At 44.3% G+C, this 21017-nt stretch overlaps 1 protein-coding gene across 7 annotated transcripts in view; it reads right to left on the bottom strand.

The window, feature by feature from the left end:
• L3MBTL3 (L3MBTL histone methyl-lysine binding protein 3) overlaps positions 1-14077 on the bottom strand; it is an 87932-nt gene extending 73855 nt beyond the window's left edge. Inside the window, exons 1-3 of one of the 7 annotated variants that reach the window (XM_084515274.1) lie at positions 13323-13371; positions 4582-4642; positions 3092-3203 (exon numbers count right to left, since the gene is read on the bottom strand). In XM_084515274.1, the coding sequence (XP_084371400.1) occupies positions 3092-3193 (102 nt within the window). In that variant the 5' untranslated portion in view covers positions 3194-3203; positions 4582-4642; positions 13323-13371. Of the gene's footprint in view, positions 1-3091; positions 3204-4581; positions 4643-5281; positions 8988-11477; positions 11605-13232; positions 13254-13322; positions 13456-13957 lie in introns of those variants that run through there. The other 6 variants (XM_084515275.1, XM_084515276.1, XM_084515277.1 and 3 more) reach the window with 6 other exon arrangements.
• Positions 14078-21017: the final 6940 nt, after the last annotated feature.

Genomic DNA, 21017 nt, shown 5'->3' with positions numbered 1-21017 from the left:
ACAGGGCAACCAGAATTGAAAAAAGGAAGTACTAGTCATTTATATGATATTATACTTTCTTGCTTTGTACCTTCTTGTTCCTTCTTCCAACTTTTTGGTATTATGCTTGCCTTTAACACAATTTCTATTATTAAAACATAAAGATATTTTAAAATTCTGAAATTATTAAAAAATACAGAACTGGTTAGGGACATGAAGGCTGCTGTCAACCTTCACAGTTGTGACCATATGATGGTGGAGTCTGCAATCGTAAGAGAAAAGAGCAAAATGAACAATGAAATAACAGCACTGAATTTCAGGAGAGCAGATTTTGGAAGGGTAAACGGGCCCAGAAAAGCTAGGTATCTCCAGGGTCAACCTTTTCACACCACAAGACATATACCAATGTGCAAGAAGTTAAGGGAATGTGGATGAGGGCCAGCATGAATGAACTGGGAACTCCTGACTTAGTTTAAATGGAAAAGGAAGTATGCAGAAGGTAACACTGGGGAAACATTATACGGAGAAGGTGTACAGAGACATTGCTCAAGAGTACAACAATGGAATTAGGAAACCCAAAGTTCAGCAGGAGAAGAAAATAGCAAAGTCAAAAAGAAAGGCTTCTATATAGGCAGCAAAAGCAAATTACCAAATTGGAAGTGTCGTTGGTACACTGGAGGGCTGGACTGCTGCAGTTCAGAAAAAAAGAATTCTATACAGTGAAGAAATAGGCTAACAAGATCTCGTAATGTTCTGCAGAAGCAAATGCAAGGCCTTGCACCTGGGATGGAATAAAAACATGCAGCAGTACAGCCTGAGACTGGCTGTGTGAAAGCAGCTTTGCAGAAACAGACCCGTGGCAGCAATGAATCACAGAATATCCTGAGTTGGAAGGCACCCACAAGGACCATTGAGTCCAACTTCTGTCTCCTCACAGGACCACCCAAAAATCAGACCATGTGTCTGAGAGCGTTGTCCAAAGGCTTTTTGAACTCTGGCAGGCTCAGGGCCATGACCACTTCCCTGGAGAGCCTGTTCCAGTGCCCGACCACCCTCTGAGTGAAGAACCTTTTCCTAACACCCAGCCTGACCCTCCTCTGTTGCAGCGTCATGACATTCCCTCAGGCAATGAAGGCCAAAAGCATCTGGGGCTGTTTTAGCAAGAGGGTAGCCATCTGGTCAAGGCATCTGACTATTCACCTCAGCTCAGTTCTGGGGAGACCAGATACAGACTGCTGTGTCCAGTACAAAAAAGACGTTGACGTATGGGAGCAAGTCCCACAGATGCCCACCAGAACAAACAGAGGCTGCATCAGATGACAGGTTAGGAGATGCTGAGGAAATTACTTGTGCCATCTTAAGAACAAAAGGAGAGATTTAACTGCTGTCTTCAAGTACTCAATGTGAGGATATAAAGAGGATGGGTCTAGGCAACAGGCACAAGCTCCTAAAGGGGAAAGTTTTTCTGGAGGATAATCTCATCCCTTTATACCAAGACAGTATCAGCATAAGGAATCAGTACTTTGGGGTGTTTGCCTAATGTACTGTTAAAAATAATTTTGTTTTACTAAATCTTGCCTTCAGTGCATAGCATGTCATGTGCATTGGCACAATATGCCAATTGGGACCCAAGGGAACGGCATTTTGCTCTGACAGAGGAGGTTCAGGCCGGGTATTAGGGAAAGGTTCTTCACTCAGAGGGTGGCTGGGCACGGGAACAGGCTCCACAGGGAAGTGGTAATGACACTGAACCTGCTGGAGTTCAAGAAGCATTTGGAAAATGCTCCCAGACACATGGTCTAATTTTTGGATACTCCTGTGCGGACCCAGGAGTTGATGATTCTTGTAGGTCCCTTTCAACTCAGGATATTCTATCATGCATCCTATCAGTGAGTGGAAAAAACACCATGAGAGTAGTCAAATACTGGAACAGTTTGCCCAGAGGTGGTGGAATTTCCAGCCCTAGAGGCAGTCTGACCTGTCCTGGGGAAGGCGCGGAGCAACCTGGTTTAGATTGGCCCTGTTTTGAATGAGGTGTCAGACTAGAAAGTCTTGAGCTTCTTTCCAAAGAAAATTAATCTGTGATTTTACTCTGTGATTCTGCTTTCTAAAATGAAACCAAACCAAACAAACAAATGAAAAAAAAATAACATGCACAACACATGTACCCCAAATTTCACGTTTTTAACTTTTTAACACAAGAAATTGTTTTAGGCACCAAGGAATGTAAAGTTCCTTTAAAAACTCACATTTTCTAACAAATTTGTGAGATTCCAATTAAAAATCGGACTATGAGAAAACCTCATCAATGTTAATCTAAATGGGATTATAGGAAAATATCAACTACAATCAACAGGAAAAATAGTGCAAGAAATTTCTAATACCAAAGCTGTATTTTTAGCTAATGTAGATGAGGCCATGGTAAAAAGTATTATATATAAAAAAAAAAAAGATTAATACATAAAATATTTTGAAAATAGAACTGTTATAATTTACTTGGGTAAATGCATGTGGTGTGAAAAAAATAATTAAAAGTACTATTCCAATGCTATTCTAATTTCTAAACTATACGAACCTTAGAAGCACTCACTTTATTCATTTTGCTAGGCATCCACATGACAAAAGCACAGAAAAAAAAAACAACAAAAAAACAAAAAAACACAACAACAACAAAAACAAAACAAAACAAACAAAAAAAAAAACAAAAACAAACAAACAAACAAACAAAACTATTTTTAGAAATAAAAAGAACTAAGAATATGAGACCGTGAAAGTCAGTGACAGTACAGGGATTCTTAGTGAGACAGCAATGTAAGTGGACTGAATCTTCATACTTAAATTTTGAGATTTCTTGTGCACTTGATTACTTCTGTCTGTATAGTGAGGCAGTGCTAATTTATGCCTTCCTACGGGGATGACTGTTGTCTTTGCCAGCACCAGAAACTGAATCAAGAAACTCCAGAGCTAAAAGCTAACAGGATACAGTCTCTTAACTCTGAGCTGCAGTTTCATGTTTTATTCATAAAAGGAGATACCTACACACCAGCTTGTGAAATATACTCCTCTGGCATTTAAAATTTGTATCTTTCTTATTAAAAATTACAAATCTTACCTTTAAGTCACTTCCCGGCAAAGTACCTATGCCATCTTTCCAGTCCATAGCACTAAATACATCAAACTCTTGACCATTTCCACTAGCGGCAGATTCATTCATGATGCATGCACTAAAAAAAAAAAAAAAAACAAGAAGAAAAAAAAAAAAAAAAAAGAAGAAAAAATCTGAAAATGCTAAAAATGGTTTAATAATCATTTAATCATTTCACTGGACATTTCTTCAAAGCATTCCATGGATTAGTATTAAACACTTCTCAGTACGCTGACAATGTGGACAAGTGATGACAGTAATAAACAAGGGAAAATCTTTGGAAAACCATAAAATGTAATCCCTGCTTTATACACTAGGAGGCTAGCAACAAGAACTGGAGAGAACTGAGAAATTTCCAATTGCAAATAAATTGACATGGGGAAAACACATGTTAAGTACACCAAAAAAAAAAACATTTGTTCTGGGGAACATGAGACAGAAATATATTAAGAACTGATTTAAAGAACTTATTAAGTATAGAAGATATTAAGATTTTACTGAATATCTCATAACATGCTGATGGGAAAGATTTACCCAAGTTCAAATTAAAATTGCAAAATGAATTTGAAACTGTCTGTCATTTTCATTGTGTGACTCAGGAGACCCAGATATTCCTTGCCTGTCTCTATACAGTTTCACCAAATATTTGATTTGTATTTGTAAAATTCATTTAGACGTAGACAAGTACATACGCAGGACAGAAAATTTCGGCTTTGCAAGTCCTTATTTTACCAGATCCCTCTGCTTTGGTACAGTAGAAACAGAAGAGAAAATATTTATCTTCAGAAAGAGTGGACTTGGACACCCCATCCTGTGGTAAGAGTTTACCTCCAATAATCTGCACAAGCAACACTTGCATTACACATACCACTGGCCCTTGCCTTTGGCCCAGCACTTCTCACTATCACAAAGATGATATCAATTGCACTGAATTGCAAATGGTTTTAGCAGCCATTTGGGACTAGCACCAAATTCTTCCTTTCTGCTTCTTAGAAACCCACTGATCTCAAAATTTGTGTCCTGACACCTAATTTAATATTTTCTTGATGTGAAATCTGACTCATTCATTTTCTTTCTGAGGGACTTCTGTGCTGTGCCTAGCAGCTGAAGCAATCTGTTGCAAAATGAGTTCTGCCTTCAGTTTGTGAACTGTCAGCAAAAGCTTCTCTCTTTTCAAACTTATACTCTCTAAACTCTTTAACAAACACTTCCTAAACCTCATACTCTGTCTGCAGGCTGCCTGCAAGCTTTTCCTGCAAGGATTGGTATTTGAAATTCAAATAGGTAGACAAGTTTCCTCAGTTGCTTGACCTTGTTTTTTGATGTTTTAATTTTTAACTTAGGTCCCACTCCCAAAATCAAGTTTCCACAAATGTCTATTAACACTCTCTAAGATTCTGAAATTTCCACAAAAAAACAAAACAAAACAAAACTGAGCATAACATTTGTTCACTCACAGATAACAGAAGAAGATGCAAACCAAGCAGAAGTAAACTCAGGTCTTCCAGAAGTTTTCGACTGAAAGTTTCAGGAGAAGAATGCTTAGCTAATTAATTCCAGTGTGTGAAAAAATATTCAAATTTACATTTTTCTTCATTAGAAAAAATTCACCAGTCAATGGAACACCACCACTACAGAGAGGTACTACTCCAGCATTGTGTCTGCGGTATGATCTCCCTTGTGTTTCTCCTCAGTTTCCTACTCATGTGCAGCAGGACTGTGTAGTCCTTACCACCCCGAGCAACACCTCACACCATCAGCACTTTTGCTACGCTACAGCCAGCACACAACTGCTCCGAAGCAAGACCTCAGTCAGGAAACACCACCCATGGTGAAAATGTCTGTGCTCCCCTTCGGTCCACATGTCAGGCAGGGCTCAGAGATGGGGTCAACAGCTCTCTGTGCCTACAGAAGGCTCTCTGACAAAAGGACACGTGCCACATTTGAAATAAGAAGTACATCATTTAAAGTGCCTTTTCAATCCCTCATTTTAGTACTCCTGTATGAGAAAATACCAAAAAACATATTGTCAGTGCACAAAAGTTCATTTCAAAATAGATCAATAAACACACACAAATTCAATGCAAATGGAGATATTCCCTAAATCCCTAGACCTTGCCTTTAAAAACCTCTCCCAAGTAAAACCCACCACTCTACCTTAGGGCAGCTCCTGCAACACAACTTGGGCAGCCTCTATCTGAGCCCAGGCACGGGGTGTTGTAGAGCTCAAGCCCACCAGGAATCCAGTCTTCAGCACTGCAGCAGAGGAACTCGAGCGGGCTGACACCAAACTCAATGGCAGCATGGTGGCAGGGACACAGGCATTCTCACAAAAACACAAGACCTAATCTGCTAAGAAATAGCTGAAAATTCAGTCTACCCAGAAATACATGAAGGGAGACATAAAGCACACTGTTCCAGGCACACTGGTGTGATGAGCTACCCGCAGCTAGGTGGGCTAAGCACAGACGAAGCTGCTTTCTGTATTAACTGAAGTTTCTAAGTAATCCTAAATTACCATCTTATTTAGTGGATGCTGCACTCAACCCCTCTGTGGTTTGTTATGGCAAATATGTTCCAAAGGTTTCTGCAGAAGGAATAATGAAAAATGGGAAGAGGCTTGGGAGTTGGTGGGGAAGTGTTTCCTTGCAGCAGTGGCTGTCCTGAAGAGAGGAGCAACAGTGAGCTGCTGCATCATGTCCTGGCATCTCTGATGGTGCCACTCACATTACAGACACACTTTGTAATTGAATCAATTGGAAAAAAAAAAAAAAAAAGGACCCAGGGAAAAAGCCTTTCAGCCTAGCCTGCTGATGCAGGATGTAAACTGCTTGAAAAAGTCAAAGTAAACTCTTGGTAATAGAAAGGTACAGGGCATATTTATCTTAAGAGAACACACAGGTTTTAAATTAATTGCACCTAACAGAGTTTCCTTAGGTAACAATCAGCAATAAGGATGTATTCTATTGTTTGATAAGGTATTCATTATTGTTTTCCTCTTAAAATTAAAATCAAAGGTACAACTTGTACTTTCACATAATGGTCCTTTTCTGCAGCTTTCAGAAATGTTCTTGTTGGGGATGAAAAGGTCACAGGGCGATGCAGATAGAAATGAATTTACCAAAAGGAATTACATTTAACAAAATATCTGTTTCCAGCTTTCCTGAGTTTGAACAGATGAAAGATCAGTCTACATTCTTCTACTAATGATAATAAGAAGGGAGAAAAAGACCTATTACATTATTACAGCAATGTGAGACTAAAAAAAGGACAAAATCATTGCAATATATACATCTAAATCACAGGAGAAAGAAAACTGCTGAATGTCTTATCTACTCATTTTCATTTTTAAAGCTCTGATGTAGCTCTTTGAACCAGTATAACTCCTTCCATAATAATTTCACTTGCTATCATTCCTGTCACTACAACACTTCCAGAAAGTAGTAAAAATGCTGGATGAATACGGGCCAAGCAACTACAGTGCTGTGCCGATGCCTGTCACTGAGTGCCATCTGATGTGAAGGTAAGGCCATCATAGTAAGAACTTGAAACAGTCACCTTCCAAAAACATCTCCAAAATCCACTATTAGGAATGCAACTGTGTTTCAGTCTTCACAGCTGTAAGCTGCAACATCTATAGAGGAGCGTGCTGCATTTTAGTATTTCAACACTAATGTTGTTTTAGACATACACAGTAAATTCATTAAACTAAGCATGCATATGAAATAAGATTAGACACATCCTTTAGAAAAACCTTTGTTTTTACCAATTGGTTCAGCAATAAATGAGTACTTCACAGAGCTGATACTTAATGAGAATAAGAGCACTAAAAATGAGATGGATTCACCTGGTGAAAGATTCTCTATTTAAAGATTTAAACCAAAGAAATAGGCGAGGATATGCCAGTTAAACTTGTAAGTAGTTTCTGAAGTAATTATAGAGTTTTGTACTGAGTACGTCAAAAAGTAATAATAGAAGGATTTTTTCTTTCAGGTAGTTCTTCAAAAATTAACCGACACCTACCCGCATTTTGAAAGTCTCAGATGCCACCTTTGAGAAGCACAAGGTAGCACCATACATGATTTCTGACCCCTGGGCCCAATTCAACACAGGTCACCAGGCAGCAGAGAGAGGAGGTTTCAACTGTAAAGTCAGCACCACCAGATGGGTATAACCTGTCCTTTTTTGGTATGCCTATTTGTTTTATGCATTCCTGTGTGTTTTTATTTTTGCTTTTGAGGACTTCTACAAGTACTATGCCAGGAAAGCTGCACAGCCTTGCTCCAGGAGAGGAGGCTGGTGTCTGCTCCCATCCCATACTATCAGCTCTTGCTCGGAGAGGTAAAACCTGAGACAAGGAGGCAGAGGAGGTGGAAGCAATCAGTGGGAAGGGTGAGGTCCAAGGGACAAAGAGGGAGAAGGTGATGTCCTGATAACCACAGCAATCTCCCCTCTGCCTTCAAGGTTCCCATAGAGCTGGACACCAGTCCTGATGCATGTTTGTGGAAACAGAGGCACCGTGTTTTTGTCCTAACACAACATTTGATTATTTTGGTCATCTCCAAGGAGAAAGCTGCTTAGCATAGCATCCACAGGCTGAAGGGACACAGGAGGGACGTGGTTTTCCTGCACACAGGGGCAATCAGGAGGATCAGCAGGAGATAATGCTGTGTACCAGAGCTGTGAACACACCAACCAGCCTTTGGCAGTAGGGTACAGGTGGATACATCGTTGTCTGCTTTAGCATGTAAGAGTGGGAAAGTGACCAGGGCTGAATCATTACCCTGCCCAAGGCAAACACAGAACTACCCCACACAGCACAGGCTCCCCTTTTGTTTTAGACAGGCTTGGTTTTAAGCTAGCTTCACAACAACAGTGACAGCAAAGGAAAGCCAACAATCACGCATAGCTACAGTGCAGAGCAGAGAGCAGTACTTCCTACTCAGTGTAAGGGGGTGAGCCCAGCTTTCCTTCTCACGATCATCTGCTCCAGCAGGGTACACCACACACTCATCTCTTTCTCACCCTTCATCTTTTTGCACCTGATTCTTTACTTAAAGAAAAACAACCACAACAGGAACAGAGCAGGAAATGGTAAAATGCTTTGAGGCTATCCACCATGTTTTAATATCTGCTTTTTAAATATCTATTTAAGGTTTTAATTCCTGTAATGTTTCATTAAAAGAAGTATCTGCAGATTACACATTTTCTTCAAAATCTCATTTTTCAAGTAGCTTTCAAAAACTAGTTTTCACCAGTTCTGCCACTCTTCTGTTCTGTGTGTTGAAGAGCTGTTGAAGTCAATTTCACTATTTTGCCTGTTGCTCATGAAGTTTATTACAAACAAATTATCTTAAAGATGAGCTATATAAGTGGGAATGGCATTCACAGAGGGACCTAATCTTAGAATTCTTTGTCCTTCTTAGCACTTGTAACAGAAATCAGATCAGATTTCCTGTTGATGATGCCCCCTTAGTATTATTTCCTCTTATTTTACCTATTGCTACTTTTCTGCCTGCCAGGTTCTCCGGGGATACTGTGTGTGTTTGGTCTTGCTTCCCAGGAGGTAGGCTTAATGTCTGTTTCCTCACAGAAGAAACTTGGCCACACGCAATACAAACTGCAAACTGTGCTCTCTGATAAAAGCGAGCCTGCCCCAGTGCTAAGTAAGGTTTTTGATGCCTCCACCTGAACCTGGTCTCTGCCAACATAGGTACCGGAGCTAGAAACTCCATAACATTTACTGTTACACACAGGCTTTGGCTACTGCGTCACTTTCAAATACCCACAGAGCACTGTAGTACTAGTATTTACCCAATGCTGAAACTATCCCAGCAGCTAATGAAATTTACCACCCACAGCATTCAACTCATTCAGAGAACCCACACCTTGCTCTGAAGAAGTGTCTCCTCTGCTTGTTACAGTCTGTGCCATCCTGAATGGAGATGTAAGCTACTCGGACCCTAAGGCTTGAAGCACAACAGCTCTGAAATCCCATTTGTGAATTTCTCTTAATTCCCTGAACCAGGCACAGAAAGTGAGAGAACACTTTTGCCTTTGCCTGCGTATGCCTCCTTCCTTCCCCTGTGCAGACATCTCAAAAACTGTGACGCACCAAACCCTGACACTGAATATCACCTGACCTATTTCAAATTGTCACCAAGAGAAGTTCGCTGCCCAGTTAACTCACTCTGCCTCTGCACACTCCTTTTCTCTGACTCGTGCCCTCCTCCTATGCTTCCGCCTTCTCTTTCCAGCTTCCACAAGGTCTGCAGTCCCTAAACGATTAATGCACTTTCTTCTAGCTCCTAAATACTGGTTACTGCATCTCCTTATCTCCTTCCTTTATGTACAATTCATAAAGCTTGTATTTCCCACTGTGCTGAGCAGTTCTACTACCGATGCAACAATAAGCTATAGCTACATACACGCTATCACTTTCCTTGATAAATCTTGTGTCACGTAATCACTGGTTCCTCACACCCATCACTTACATTTGATAATCCTAGCAGTATGAAAAAAGATGAAGAGTAAATGGAATAACCCACAAACGTCAGCCCAAGTGATGCACAACAGAACTGAACAAGTCAAAGGAAAAGAATTCATTGTGCTATCATTTTCTTGAAAGCTGTAACTTTTAAAAGCAACAATCTAGAAAAAAATCATGAAACTGAATTAATATGAAACATCCTTAACAACAAATAAAAACAAAGTTCGCTACAATTGCCCAGTTGACAACAAAAACCCATCCAATAAGACGGCTGCTTCAGCCACCGTCATTAGCACGCCACGTTCATTAGAAGACCAACCAGACCAAAGCCAAAAGCCGCTGAAGTCGCGCTGGGAAAAGACGACTACCCGGCACCACCAGGACCTAAACAGAGTGCTTTACTGCCTTCCACCGCTAGTTTCCCCGAGTTTCTCCCTTACAGATGTTAATCATCTGAACTGCTGGGAATGAGATAACTTCCTTGGTAAAAAGAACCGCTCGCCTGAGGAGGCTTTAAATTTGCAGCACGAAAATTCTGTGATGAGTCCCAACGCAGACAATTTCCTAAAACAACGTAAAGTGGAGTTTGCATCTCTCGAGTTTCATTTACGCTTTCCACCTGACTTTTGGGACTCCCTACAAAGCCTCGCTTCACAAGTAGAAACAAAAAGCAAAACTGCTTCGCCTGATGCCACTCCACCGCACCGGGGAAAGAAGGAACCAAACAGGAGGCAAACTGAAAATGCAACTCTTGTCACATTTCACCCTGCAGCCCGCCTAATTCGGCTCGGGTAATTACAAAATAACACACATTATAACCCTCACTGCCCGATCAGGGGCCTGCTGGCTGGGGAGCGTTTCCAATGCGGGCTCAGCCCCGCGCCCGAGAGGGGCAAGCGGCAAAACGGCGCCGAGAGCCGCCGGCCGGATCCGGATCCGGATCTGGAGCCGCTCCGGAGCCGCTCGCCCGGAGCCGGCGGCAGCGGAGCGCACCCGGAACGGCGCGGCCCGGCCCGGCTGCCCGGGGCCTACCGCCAGAGGTCCCTCCTTGGCCAGTTTTTGCGGCGTGTTTTTGCTGCACTTGAAACTTTCTGGAGGAAAAAAAAAAAAAAAAAAAAAAAAAAAAAAAAAAAAAAAAAAAAAAAGCTCAGGTCCGCGTCTCGCCCCGGAGCGCGGAGACAAAAGCGGCCGCTCCGCTCCGCACCGCTCCGCACCCCGCAGGCGGGCAGCGCCGGGGGCGGCGGGCACGGGGAGCGCTTCTCGCGTCGCTCCGCTCCTCTCCCAAATTTCTCTCCTCCTTCCCCCCCCGCCCCCGCAATGAAACCGAGCGGGGGCAGCCTGACCCCCCCCCGCCGCACCGCAACGCAGCGCAGGGCCGGGGGCGGCGGCGGGGGTGGGAGAGGAACCGGGTGCCGGGCGTTCCTGAGGAAGTTGCACAACTGGAGAGGGACTCCGCTTGTTTACCGGGTCCTTTTCTCCCCCCCTACCCCACCCCGAGACGGGGATCCGGGAAAGGGAGGCTGTCTCCGAGTGGAAGGGAAAAAAGACTTCACCTTCTCCTCCCTCCTCTCCTCCCCTCCCCCAGCGAGGAGGAGGAGGAAGAGGAGGAAGAGAAGGAGGAGGAGGAGGGGGGCGAGCTCTCTTTTTCTAAGGGGTTGCGGGGATTTGCTCCTCGGCCGCTGGCAGCCAATCTCCGGGCATCCCTCGGCGAAGAAGTCACCCCTTCCCGCGGGAGGGAGGGAAGGGAAGGCAAAGAGGGGAAGAGAAGGGAAGGAGGGGAAGGGAAAGGAAGGGAAGGAGGGGAAGGGGAGCTTCGCCCCCTCGGGGGGCTGCCCCCCGCCCGCCCCGCTCGGCCCCGCGTACCCGCAGCCCCAGCCTCCGCCGCAACTTTTTCTCTCACGCTCCGCCGCTCGCACGCTCCGGCCCGGAGCCGGGGGGGGCGGGAGAAATGGGGGTGGGAGCGGGGTCGCCACAGCCTCGCCCCCCTCCCCGGCCGCTGCCGCCCCGCCGGCCTCGCCCTGGCCCCGCGCCCCGGGCGGCCGCTCCGCGGGAGCGCCTCCCCCCCACCCCCCGCCCCAAAATCTTTTTCCCCCTCCCCCCGCCGCGAAAACAGCGCCTCGCACACACACGTTAGCGAGAAACAAGTGTGCCGATATCCTGTTGTTACGTGCACCGGCTGCACAAAACAGGAGGGGAGACGAGAGGCGGCCGGTTGCGGCGCCCCCCCCTCCCTTCCCCAGCCGGACCCCGGCACGCAACTTGGCCAGCAGCCCCCGCCGCCGTCCCCCGGCCCTTCGGGCCCCCCCCGGGTGCGGGCAGCTCCGCACACCCCCGGCAGCCCGGGGCCAACCGGCGGGGACCCCCCCGAGCAGCCAGCGGCGGTGACAGGCGGGGACCCCCCCGCAGCCCCCAGCCCGCAGCGGGCAGGGGTCGTCGCCGTCCCCCGGCCGCCCGCCGTGCCTGCCGCAGCCAGCGAGGCGCACACACCGCACGGAGGCAGGAACTGAGCACTCAAGCAAAAGACTTTTTTTTTTTTTTTTTTTAAATCGCTACGAGCTTTTTTTTTTTTTTTTTTTTTTGTTCGCTATGTGCATGTGTGTGCAAACTTTCCCCAAAATGGCGGAAATTGGGAGATGATTATATTTTAAATACCTCTCGCGCACGACCAGACAAAGTGCGGAGGAGCGACGGAAAATACAAACTCTCTCCGCTGCGCGCTGAGCAGGCCTTCGCGCAGGGGGGGGGACGGACCCACGGCACATTCAACCGGTATCTCCCGGCAGCCGCCGCCGCCTGCCGCCTCCGACCGAAAAAAACGGGGCTTTCTCATACCCCTCCCGGCCGCGCGTTGCCCCCCCCCCCCCCCCCCGGCGCCCGCGCTTCGCCCCGTCCTCCCGTGCGTGTGAACAAAGAGCCGGGCCCGGGGGGGCGCGGAGCGCAGGGCCCCCCCCTTCCTCCCCCCGCCCTCCCCGAGCACCCCCGCAAGCCGCAGCTCCCCCCCCCCTTTTTTCCCGACCCCCCCGCCCCCCTTTTCCCGAGCCCGGCGGCTGCACCCGCATCACATTGTTCCCCGCGGCACGGCGGTGCCCCGTAAGTGGCATTAAATGGAGCCAACTGACAAGCTCATTGGTGGGGCAAGTCTGCAAAATGTCTCTCCCCTTCCCTTCCCCCTCCCTTCGGAGCCCCCTCCCCCCAAAAAAAGCCTCCCCCCCCCGTCCCCGACGCATTTCAGCGGCTCCCTCCCCCATATACATAGATATGCACATCCACATACGTGCGTGCGTGCCTGTGTGTGCATATAAACGCGAGCATATATATCCCCGTGTACTCCCTTCGTGTGTTTGGGAAGGGAAAAAGAAATGCGAGGCACCTCTCTCTTTCTTTTGTTCCTCTTTCACACTCACACACTTATTATTTCGGGAGACACCCGGCGCCCCGGCCGCTCCCCAGCCACTTGGGAGCCACTTGCCCACTTTCCCCGGCATTAACTTCCATCCCTGCCGCTCGAGGTGCTGGGGGAGAAGCCCCCTCCCCTTCCCCGGCTCCGTTTCGTAAGGGAGGGAGAGGAGGTGCGCCTCTCCCTTTATCTCTCGCGCTCTCTCCAACTTTCATCCTCACCTAGGGCCGAAACCAAAACCCATCACCGGCCTCCGCCAGCGCCGCTCCCTGCGCGGCTGGCGGACTGGCTCGGAACCCGCCGCTCCTTACCCCCCCAAATTCTCTCTCTCTCTTTCTCCGGCTCTCGAGCAGTCCTGACAAATATGGTCCAGGGCTGCGGGCACAAGTGAGCATGCGCCCGCCGAGCCAGGGCTGGGGAAAGGGGAAACTGCCGCCGCCGCCGCTCGCTCTTCCTCCCGCGGCCGCGGCTCCGGCGCGGCGGCAGCGCGGGGCACCCGGCGAGGCGGGCGGCGGCGGCCCCCGGCCCCAAAGCCGGCCCCAAAGCCCGGCCCCGAGCAGGGGCTCCGCCGGAGGTGCGGCATCTCCCCCGAGCGCCGACGCCGGGGGAATAATAAGGAGGCTTCGCGCGGCCGCCTGGCGCTATTTCGGGCCCTTTCGGCGGGGATGCGCTGCGCTTTTTTTTTTTTTTTTCCCTTCTTTTTCTTATTAATTATCCTTATTATTTTGTTGGCGGCTCCCCCCCCCCCCTCCCCAAGCCTTCCGATGCCAGCCGCGTCGCCCCGGTGCGGGGCGTGCCGTGCCGTGCCGTGCCGTGCCGGGTGGGCGGCGGGGAGCCCGGCGCTGGCCGGGGGCGAGCGGAGCTCCGCAACTTTCCCCGCGGTCCCCCGGCGGGCAGGGACCCCCTCACCCTGGGCCTCGTCCCATTCCCAGCCTCGCCGCTTTACCAAAGAAAAGTGCTGCCAAGCGTGCCACCTGCCTACGTCCTCGCCACCGGTGCGTTCCCCTGTGGTCCCAGAGCAAAGCAGTCTCCGGCGGCTATTTTCTGTCACTTGGCATTGTTCGGAAAACACCGAAAGCTGGAGGCCCGTCTTATTGTATGGCACCGGCTAGGGCGGACTTCCTTCACCTAGAAGGAGGTCTGTTATGCAAAAGAGCATTGAACAAAATAGACCTACACGAGGCCTAACTAGGCTGGGGAAGAGGGAGGAAGAAGGATTGCAATCTGTTGTATGCATGATACTTGAAATATATATATACATATATATACATACATACACACTTTCAGGCAAAGACTAAACCAACACGGAATACAATCCTAATTATACCAATCATATATATATATATACATATATCACACCACAGAATACCTCTGTGAGATGGCTCTATCCTGAAGGCAAGAAGTGCAAAGTGAATTTTACATTTTTAATAGTTTGGTGAGTTATTATATCTCTTTTAAAACGGCTCTTGTGTCTCAATATAACTTCTGTTAATCCCAGTAATTATCAACGTCCAGACTTTCCCTTGATTTTACACACGCTTCCTTCTACAATTACAGGGACAGCTGTGGCTCAAATTACTAGATCGGGAGTAGTAACAATAAATTACCAGGAATAAGTGTTAGGATTCAGGATCATCAGAAATAAATACATGACGAAAATGCTCACCTACGAAGTCAGAGTAACAAAAAGTGGTTTACACCCAATCAAATGAAACCTTTTTGCCATTTTGGGTACAGGCTGTGTTACAGTAGCACGCCGATGACTGGGGCAGCCTCACACTGGGGGCAGGACAGAGGTGCTCCTTCTCTGACACGAGGACTTCCTAATCCCAGCTTCCATTCACCGAAGTATTTACTTAAGAACTTGTGCTAAAATATTTAAGAATCAAATCTGACCACTCTCATTCCTTAAGCTATGTCCATGCTCAAATAATTTAAACATGACATTACTTAGACTTGCAGCATACTATCCTGAGAGTTCCTATTTATCTAAGTTTATTTTTTTCACAGCAGTAAAATGGAGCTCGTGACTAAGTGCTTGCAGGATTGGTGCCTAAGTGCAATAAATAATAGTTATTTTATGATTAACATTTCTCTTGCCCATTCAGCTCAAATGGCATCGCATATAGGCTGCAGATTTCATCAATGAACATATGTTCATTAGAAACTAATTACAGAAAACAGTATTAACCTAATTGTAATAATTAGTGATAACATACATTTAAACTCTTCTAAAACATGGACCCAGGGAAAAAAAAAAAAAAAAAAAAAAAAAAAAAAAAAAAAAAGATGAGAAAATTTCTATTTCCCTACAGTGAACTCACAGTTGAGGAAATTTATGGGTTAGAAACAAAGAATAAACTGTAAATGAAGTCATTCAATGCTTTTCTGAAAATCATTTCCTAATGTTATTGAAATGTTTCTATGCAGATAGTTGCCAAACAACTAGATTATTCTATTGTAGCCTTAAATTAGCTGGGTTCTGCAGAAGACATTTAAAGAATGATAGAATTTGGTACTATTTAAAACACTCTTCAGGACGCACGACCTGTACTGATTATTTCTCCAGATGACAGCGAGATTTCGGTGGATAGTGTACCATACCCTGTTAGCAAGATGCATTTCTGACTAATCTATGCAAAGAACACTCATTTTGAGTTATCCACAGCTATTTTTTTATGCTTGAAAAATTTTGTCCCTTTTTCTTTCAAAATCTTACAGGGAGATGCAGCATTTGTAAAACCCTGTTACATTCTAATCCATCTGATCAATTTGCAGAAGTCGTAGTCCCTTCCAGAAAATGACTACACAGATGAAAAAGCTCCTTGAAGGATACATTTTGGAGGTCAGAAGCGAAACCAGGTATTTGAACCAGAGCAAAGCTGTTTTATTGGGTAAGTAGTTTAAAATGGATAGCTCTTTGATTAAAATAAAAAGACCTGGGAAATTAATACAGATTCCTTCCATTAGCTGTCTCTTCTTTGATTCTTGCCCTAATCATTTTCTGGCAGCTCATGATGTGTACTAAACCCATTATTTTGTCAATAACAATTTATTGAGTAAAAATAGATTGAACATTATTTAAATATGCTCTTTAAGCATTATTTCTGTTGCCATTTTATTGAACACTAGACTTCCATCTGTATTCCAAAGACTGAGGATTTTGAACACTTGTTTTCTATATGTAAATATGGCGTTTAATATGATTTTGGCAGTATGTTTAATGACATGTTTTGGAGTAGCTAAATTTGGTCTCTCTGTGAGTATTCTTGCAACTAGTTGAATAGGTGTTTGTGCTGTAGCCAACTACTGATTATTTTTCTTATAGCATGTGTATGAGCATCCATATACATAGCTTCCAAATCCCAAATTGTGAATACCATTTAAGGTGGTGAAAGGAAAAAAATGTACATTATCGATTCAGTTTGCATATTGGGTTGATACCATCATGCAATCTAATGGCTCTTCTTCAAATACCAAAAATTAAACTGAGGAATAGAGAGCCAGGATTTACATTATACCAAATTACTTAACACTTCTGGTGTCTTGATTTTTGGAATACAGACTAAGACGCCTCAAAGATGGCTGTATTTTTTAAAAGTAGCCTGCATGTGATGTTTTATCATCTTTCTTTTAGCAACCTGTGCAGCTCATTGTGTGACCTTCCTGACCTGTGACAATTACCTGTCAGCCACATGATCCTTCCCCAAGCGAAACCAGGAGGACAGGAGAGAAAGCTTGAGGGAAATCACTAGCAAAAAAGATGTTGTATATGATACTAAGTTAAGGAAAGGTAGAAGTGTAGAGATTTGAGAAACTGAGGGTGAGGAGAGATGGTGTATATGCCAGTCTAGAAAGAAAGACAAGTGAGTTGCAATCCATGGTGATTCCAGTTCCACATTAGAGTGCTGTCTTCTTCTCCAGGGACTTGGTGTCCCCAGAAATGTGAAGAAATGAGGACTGACCCATTATCAATAGAATCTTCCTTGTAGAAGATTGAAAGGCAGCTGTTTTGTTTGTTTGTTTTCCTACTAGTCCCAAAATAATTATCAACGTTTATTCAGATGCCACACTAAACTGGAGAACCAGGAGTACTTCCTATCTGTCAAATCCAGGTGTGTGCCCTGGCCACATCCTAACCCTGTATCACAGTGAGATTTAGGCATGCAACACTCTTTTTTTCTTGGGAAGGAAATTTGAGTATGAGCTCTTGAAAGAAACTGCAGTGTCCTCTGTACAGGTTTCAGCCCAGTACACACCTGATGCAGCCTTGGAGAGCTTCTTTCTAGAGAATAGCAATTTCAAGGCACTGCAAAGTAGGTGTTCCAGAGATGTCACTGAAGCTGCAAGACTGCAGGGATTTCTAGAAGCAGTATTCACCTTGCAGGAAATACAAAGGCAGATATGGAAGCTATGGGATTCAGAGTGCAGAAGTGAATCCAGGGGAATATTGCCAATGAAAACTTTGGGAAGCATGGGACCAGGTTAACAAGATATGAAAGCAGAAAAAGTTGTTTGTAAGACTGGCTCAAATGGAAATTTGGACCTATAATGGGAATATTGATGTGGAATCTTGAGCCAGGAGAAGGCTGAAGACGGAAGCCTGGGCATGTGAGTTGCACATTAGGGCTTGAAGAACTGACAAAAGCTTGAATCAGTTGAAGAAAGCAGTAAAGGGCAGAAGAGTCCAGAGTGGTAAGGAGGAGGGGTACAAAGGTAGAGCTGAGACTGAGCCATCTGGAATGGATGATGGGCCAAAAATAAAAACAGTAAAAATAAAAGTCCTGTGGAAAGGGAAAGGCACGGAGTACTAGAGAGAAAACATAGTGTACGACAATGTGGAAAGGGGCAGAATGTGAGGGGAAAAGAAAGGAAAAAGGGAAAGAAGGGAAGGAACCTGTGTTAGACACAGCTGGAACAGCACAAGAATTACAGTCTTTAAAAATGGGGGTTTCATGGTGAGATTTTCAAGGAGCAGTAATGAGCAATGTTTTGCTTAGGGGTCGAGAAGAACGCAACCACCACAGGGCTCTTTTTGACATGGAGTTCTGTTCCTGCATCCTCTTTTCTAAGGAGAGCGGGCACATGATGCACATAAGGGCCACTATCATTTCCCTTAGCAAAAGGCTTTGGCTTCAACTGCGCCTATGATTACAACAGCCTCTCAGCAAAGCACTGTTCTGGAAAGGTCCTGGTTACTCAGGACCTGCCATCCCAAAGCTGGTAGTCACTCCAAGAGCTAAGACTGCGTTTTTAAATATACACAAAGAAGGAAAGTTGATGAGGCAGCACAGGAACAAACCTCATTCTTAGGAACAGAAGCTGAATGAGAAAGGATTGCTGCCTTACACAGAGAACAATTGGGTTGAAATAGGCAACAAATGAAGGGTTTATTTGGTTGGTAAATTTTCTAGATCTGTAATTGCTTCTGAAAAATAACTGGAAGTAAATCAATAGCTCGTGCTGTAGGTCTGATTGGACAGCAAAGGCTGCCAGCATAGGGAAAGAAGGAGGACATCCTATCCAAGGTCCTTAAGACACAATGGCAGGGTGAAAGCTAGCTCTAACTTGCTCTCCCTGGAGAGCAATAAAACATTCTTTAGAGTAACATGTGTTAGACTTAGTGACTCACAACCACATGTGGATGTTCCTAGCAAAGCAGAAATAGATCCAGCAGGAGATGAAGAGGAAAGAATCCTGAATTTTGCATCTACTAGCCCTAAGATCAGATGTCCCTAAGAATACATGTAGACTTATCTTCCTTTATTTTTCAGTCCTTTTTATCAAAAAGGTTGTTCTAACAGTTAAATAAAATACTTTGTTCTAAAAAGTTATTGATGATGTAAGACAGATGGCACTTAACAGGCAAAAATCCATACTTGATGTATGTAAGGTAATGCACAGGGTTTACTCCAAACAAACAGATTTCACCTTGAAGTGGCTAATGCAAGAGCTTGGCCTCAAATGGTTAATGGCAGCAGAAGGAAAACAGAAATGCAGCTAGGCTCTAGCAAACATTGAATTAAGCCTTTCTGGTCATTAATAAGAGGTCTTCCTTACTGGAGTGTTCAGAGTTAGGATTGTAACAAAACAGGTATTCAGTAGGCCTAACAAATGTGACTGCAAGCAAAGTAACAGGCAGAGCATCTCCTGTTAGCTTCTAGACCCAACCTCCCATGCAGAACAACAAGTTCAGCCTTTATAACATTTTTCCAGTGATGTCATGTCACATGGATATGGAGCAGTAGCATTCCACTCTTTGACAAGCAATAGCAAATATTAATAGGGCCTGTTTCTGAGCCTGACAACAAATGGTTTGTTCAGAATCTGAGAAATTCATATTCCATTGTCACCAATCCTGAGTCATCAGGCTCTGAAGAGCTGACTCTTACAGTTGCTTTGCTGGAGTAGTGGGCATTGTTGCTATATACTTGCTATCATGGATTGAGGTATGTAAATGGAAATAGTGGCCTCATTTAAATAAAATAGAGTTTTGATTCTGGACTCTTATGTTATGCTCTAACTGTGCATGCTAGGAAAATAATCTGCCAAAATCTCATTTATTATCTAGAAAATAATGAGGAGTGTGGATGAGTATTCTTAGAAAAATAATGACGCACAATAGTAAGAGAAGGGAGTACCTGCCTACTGTAGATTTCAAGGTTCAACAAACATGTTTTAATGGAGAACGTAGTCTCCTGGCTACCACAACAAAGCAGACAGGATATTCTTTTTGCTTTGAGTACAGAACTGCATACGTTAGTAGTCTGTACAGGCTGATTCCTGTTCATGGACAAATCTGCTCATGTCGGTTTATATTTACAGTTTACCACAAAATGATTTGATTTCACTATCCAATGACAACAGAACTGATGTATATATGTGTATACCAATCATTCAAGAACACAACTTCCAAAAAGATGCTTTTATTTAAACTAGTTCATGTGCATGTGTTCAAAGGCAAGCTTCACAGAATACTTAAGTCCTCCTGACTTCCTATCCCCAAGGAAATCTTTGCAAACTGAAAATCCTCTATGGCTTAAATTTTAGAAAGAGGATGTTGTGGCATATGAACATGAACCATATAATCATTATAACAATTATAGTACTCTACTGCAAAGCATATCTACCCTATTTTACCTAACTTCCAAGTACTGAAACTAGTAAAATTTAGTTAAAAATGAAAGACTTCTAGGCTTGCAGTGCATAAATACTGCATTTAGGGGTGTCGGCAAATTTCCAGGAAACACTTAAAACTTGCAAGCATCCAAGAAAGCACAGAAGAATTTTGAGATTGTTGCCTAAAAACCTACAATGGACTTTTCTGGCTCCAAGGAGAAAATGTCTTTCCCTCTCATCACTCGTCTGGGCAAGCAGGGATGTAACTAGTAATTTCATAAACATTCGATCATCCTGAAAGCTCCATGCATATTCTTTGCTTTACTCACAGAAGTAATCATAGCGAAGATAACATGCAAGGATACTGTTAGTGCACAAACCTCACCTAGGAGCTATGTGCAATGGCTAATGCATAATGCATAACCTTCTGGCACTTCTGTTACCTGCTGGGCTTGGAGCTAAAGCTTTCTAGACAGTCAATGGAGTGAAGGATGTTCCTTAGAGTGGGATTTAAACATATATATATTAGGAGTTCATTGCTTATAATTAACCAATAAGTGAGTTGAGTTAAGATACATGTATATGCATAACATGACTATGTAAATATTGGAATTACAATTCTTAGTCCAGAAATGATTGGCAAAAGCTGTCTCCTACAACATGATGATGATCCCTTTACATTCATAATATTTCTGACTTCACCTGCCAGGATGTGGTAGCTCTGACCATCCATCCAATGTAAAAGAGTTATTACCTAATTATATCCAAATGAGCAAGAAGAGTTTAAAATTACAGTGCTATAATTGCATATTATATATCTATATACATATACATATACATATACATATACATATACATATACATATACTTATATAATATACATATAT

This window comes from Aythya ferina, assembly GCF_964211825.1.
Source record: "Aythya ferina genome assembly, chromosome: 3".
In the NCBI taxonomy this organism is placed as follows: domain Eukaryota; kingdom Metazoa; phylum Chordata; class Aves; order Anseriformes; family Anatidae; genus Aythya; species Aythya ferina.
This window is presented reverse-complemented; position numbering and strand designations above follow the sequence as displayed.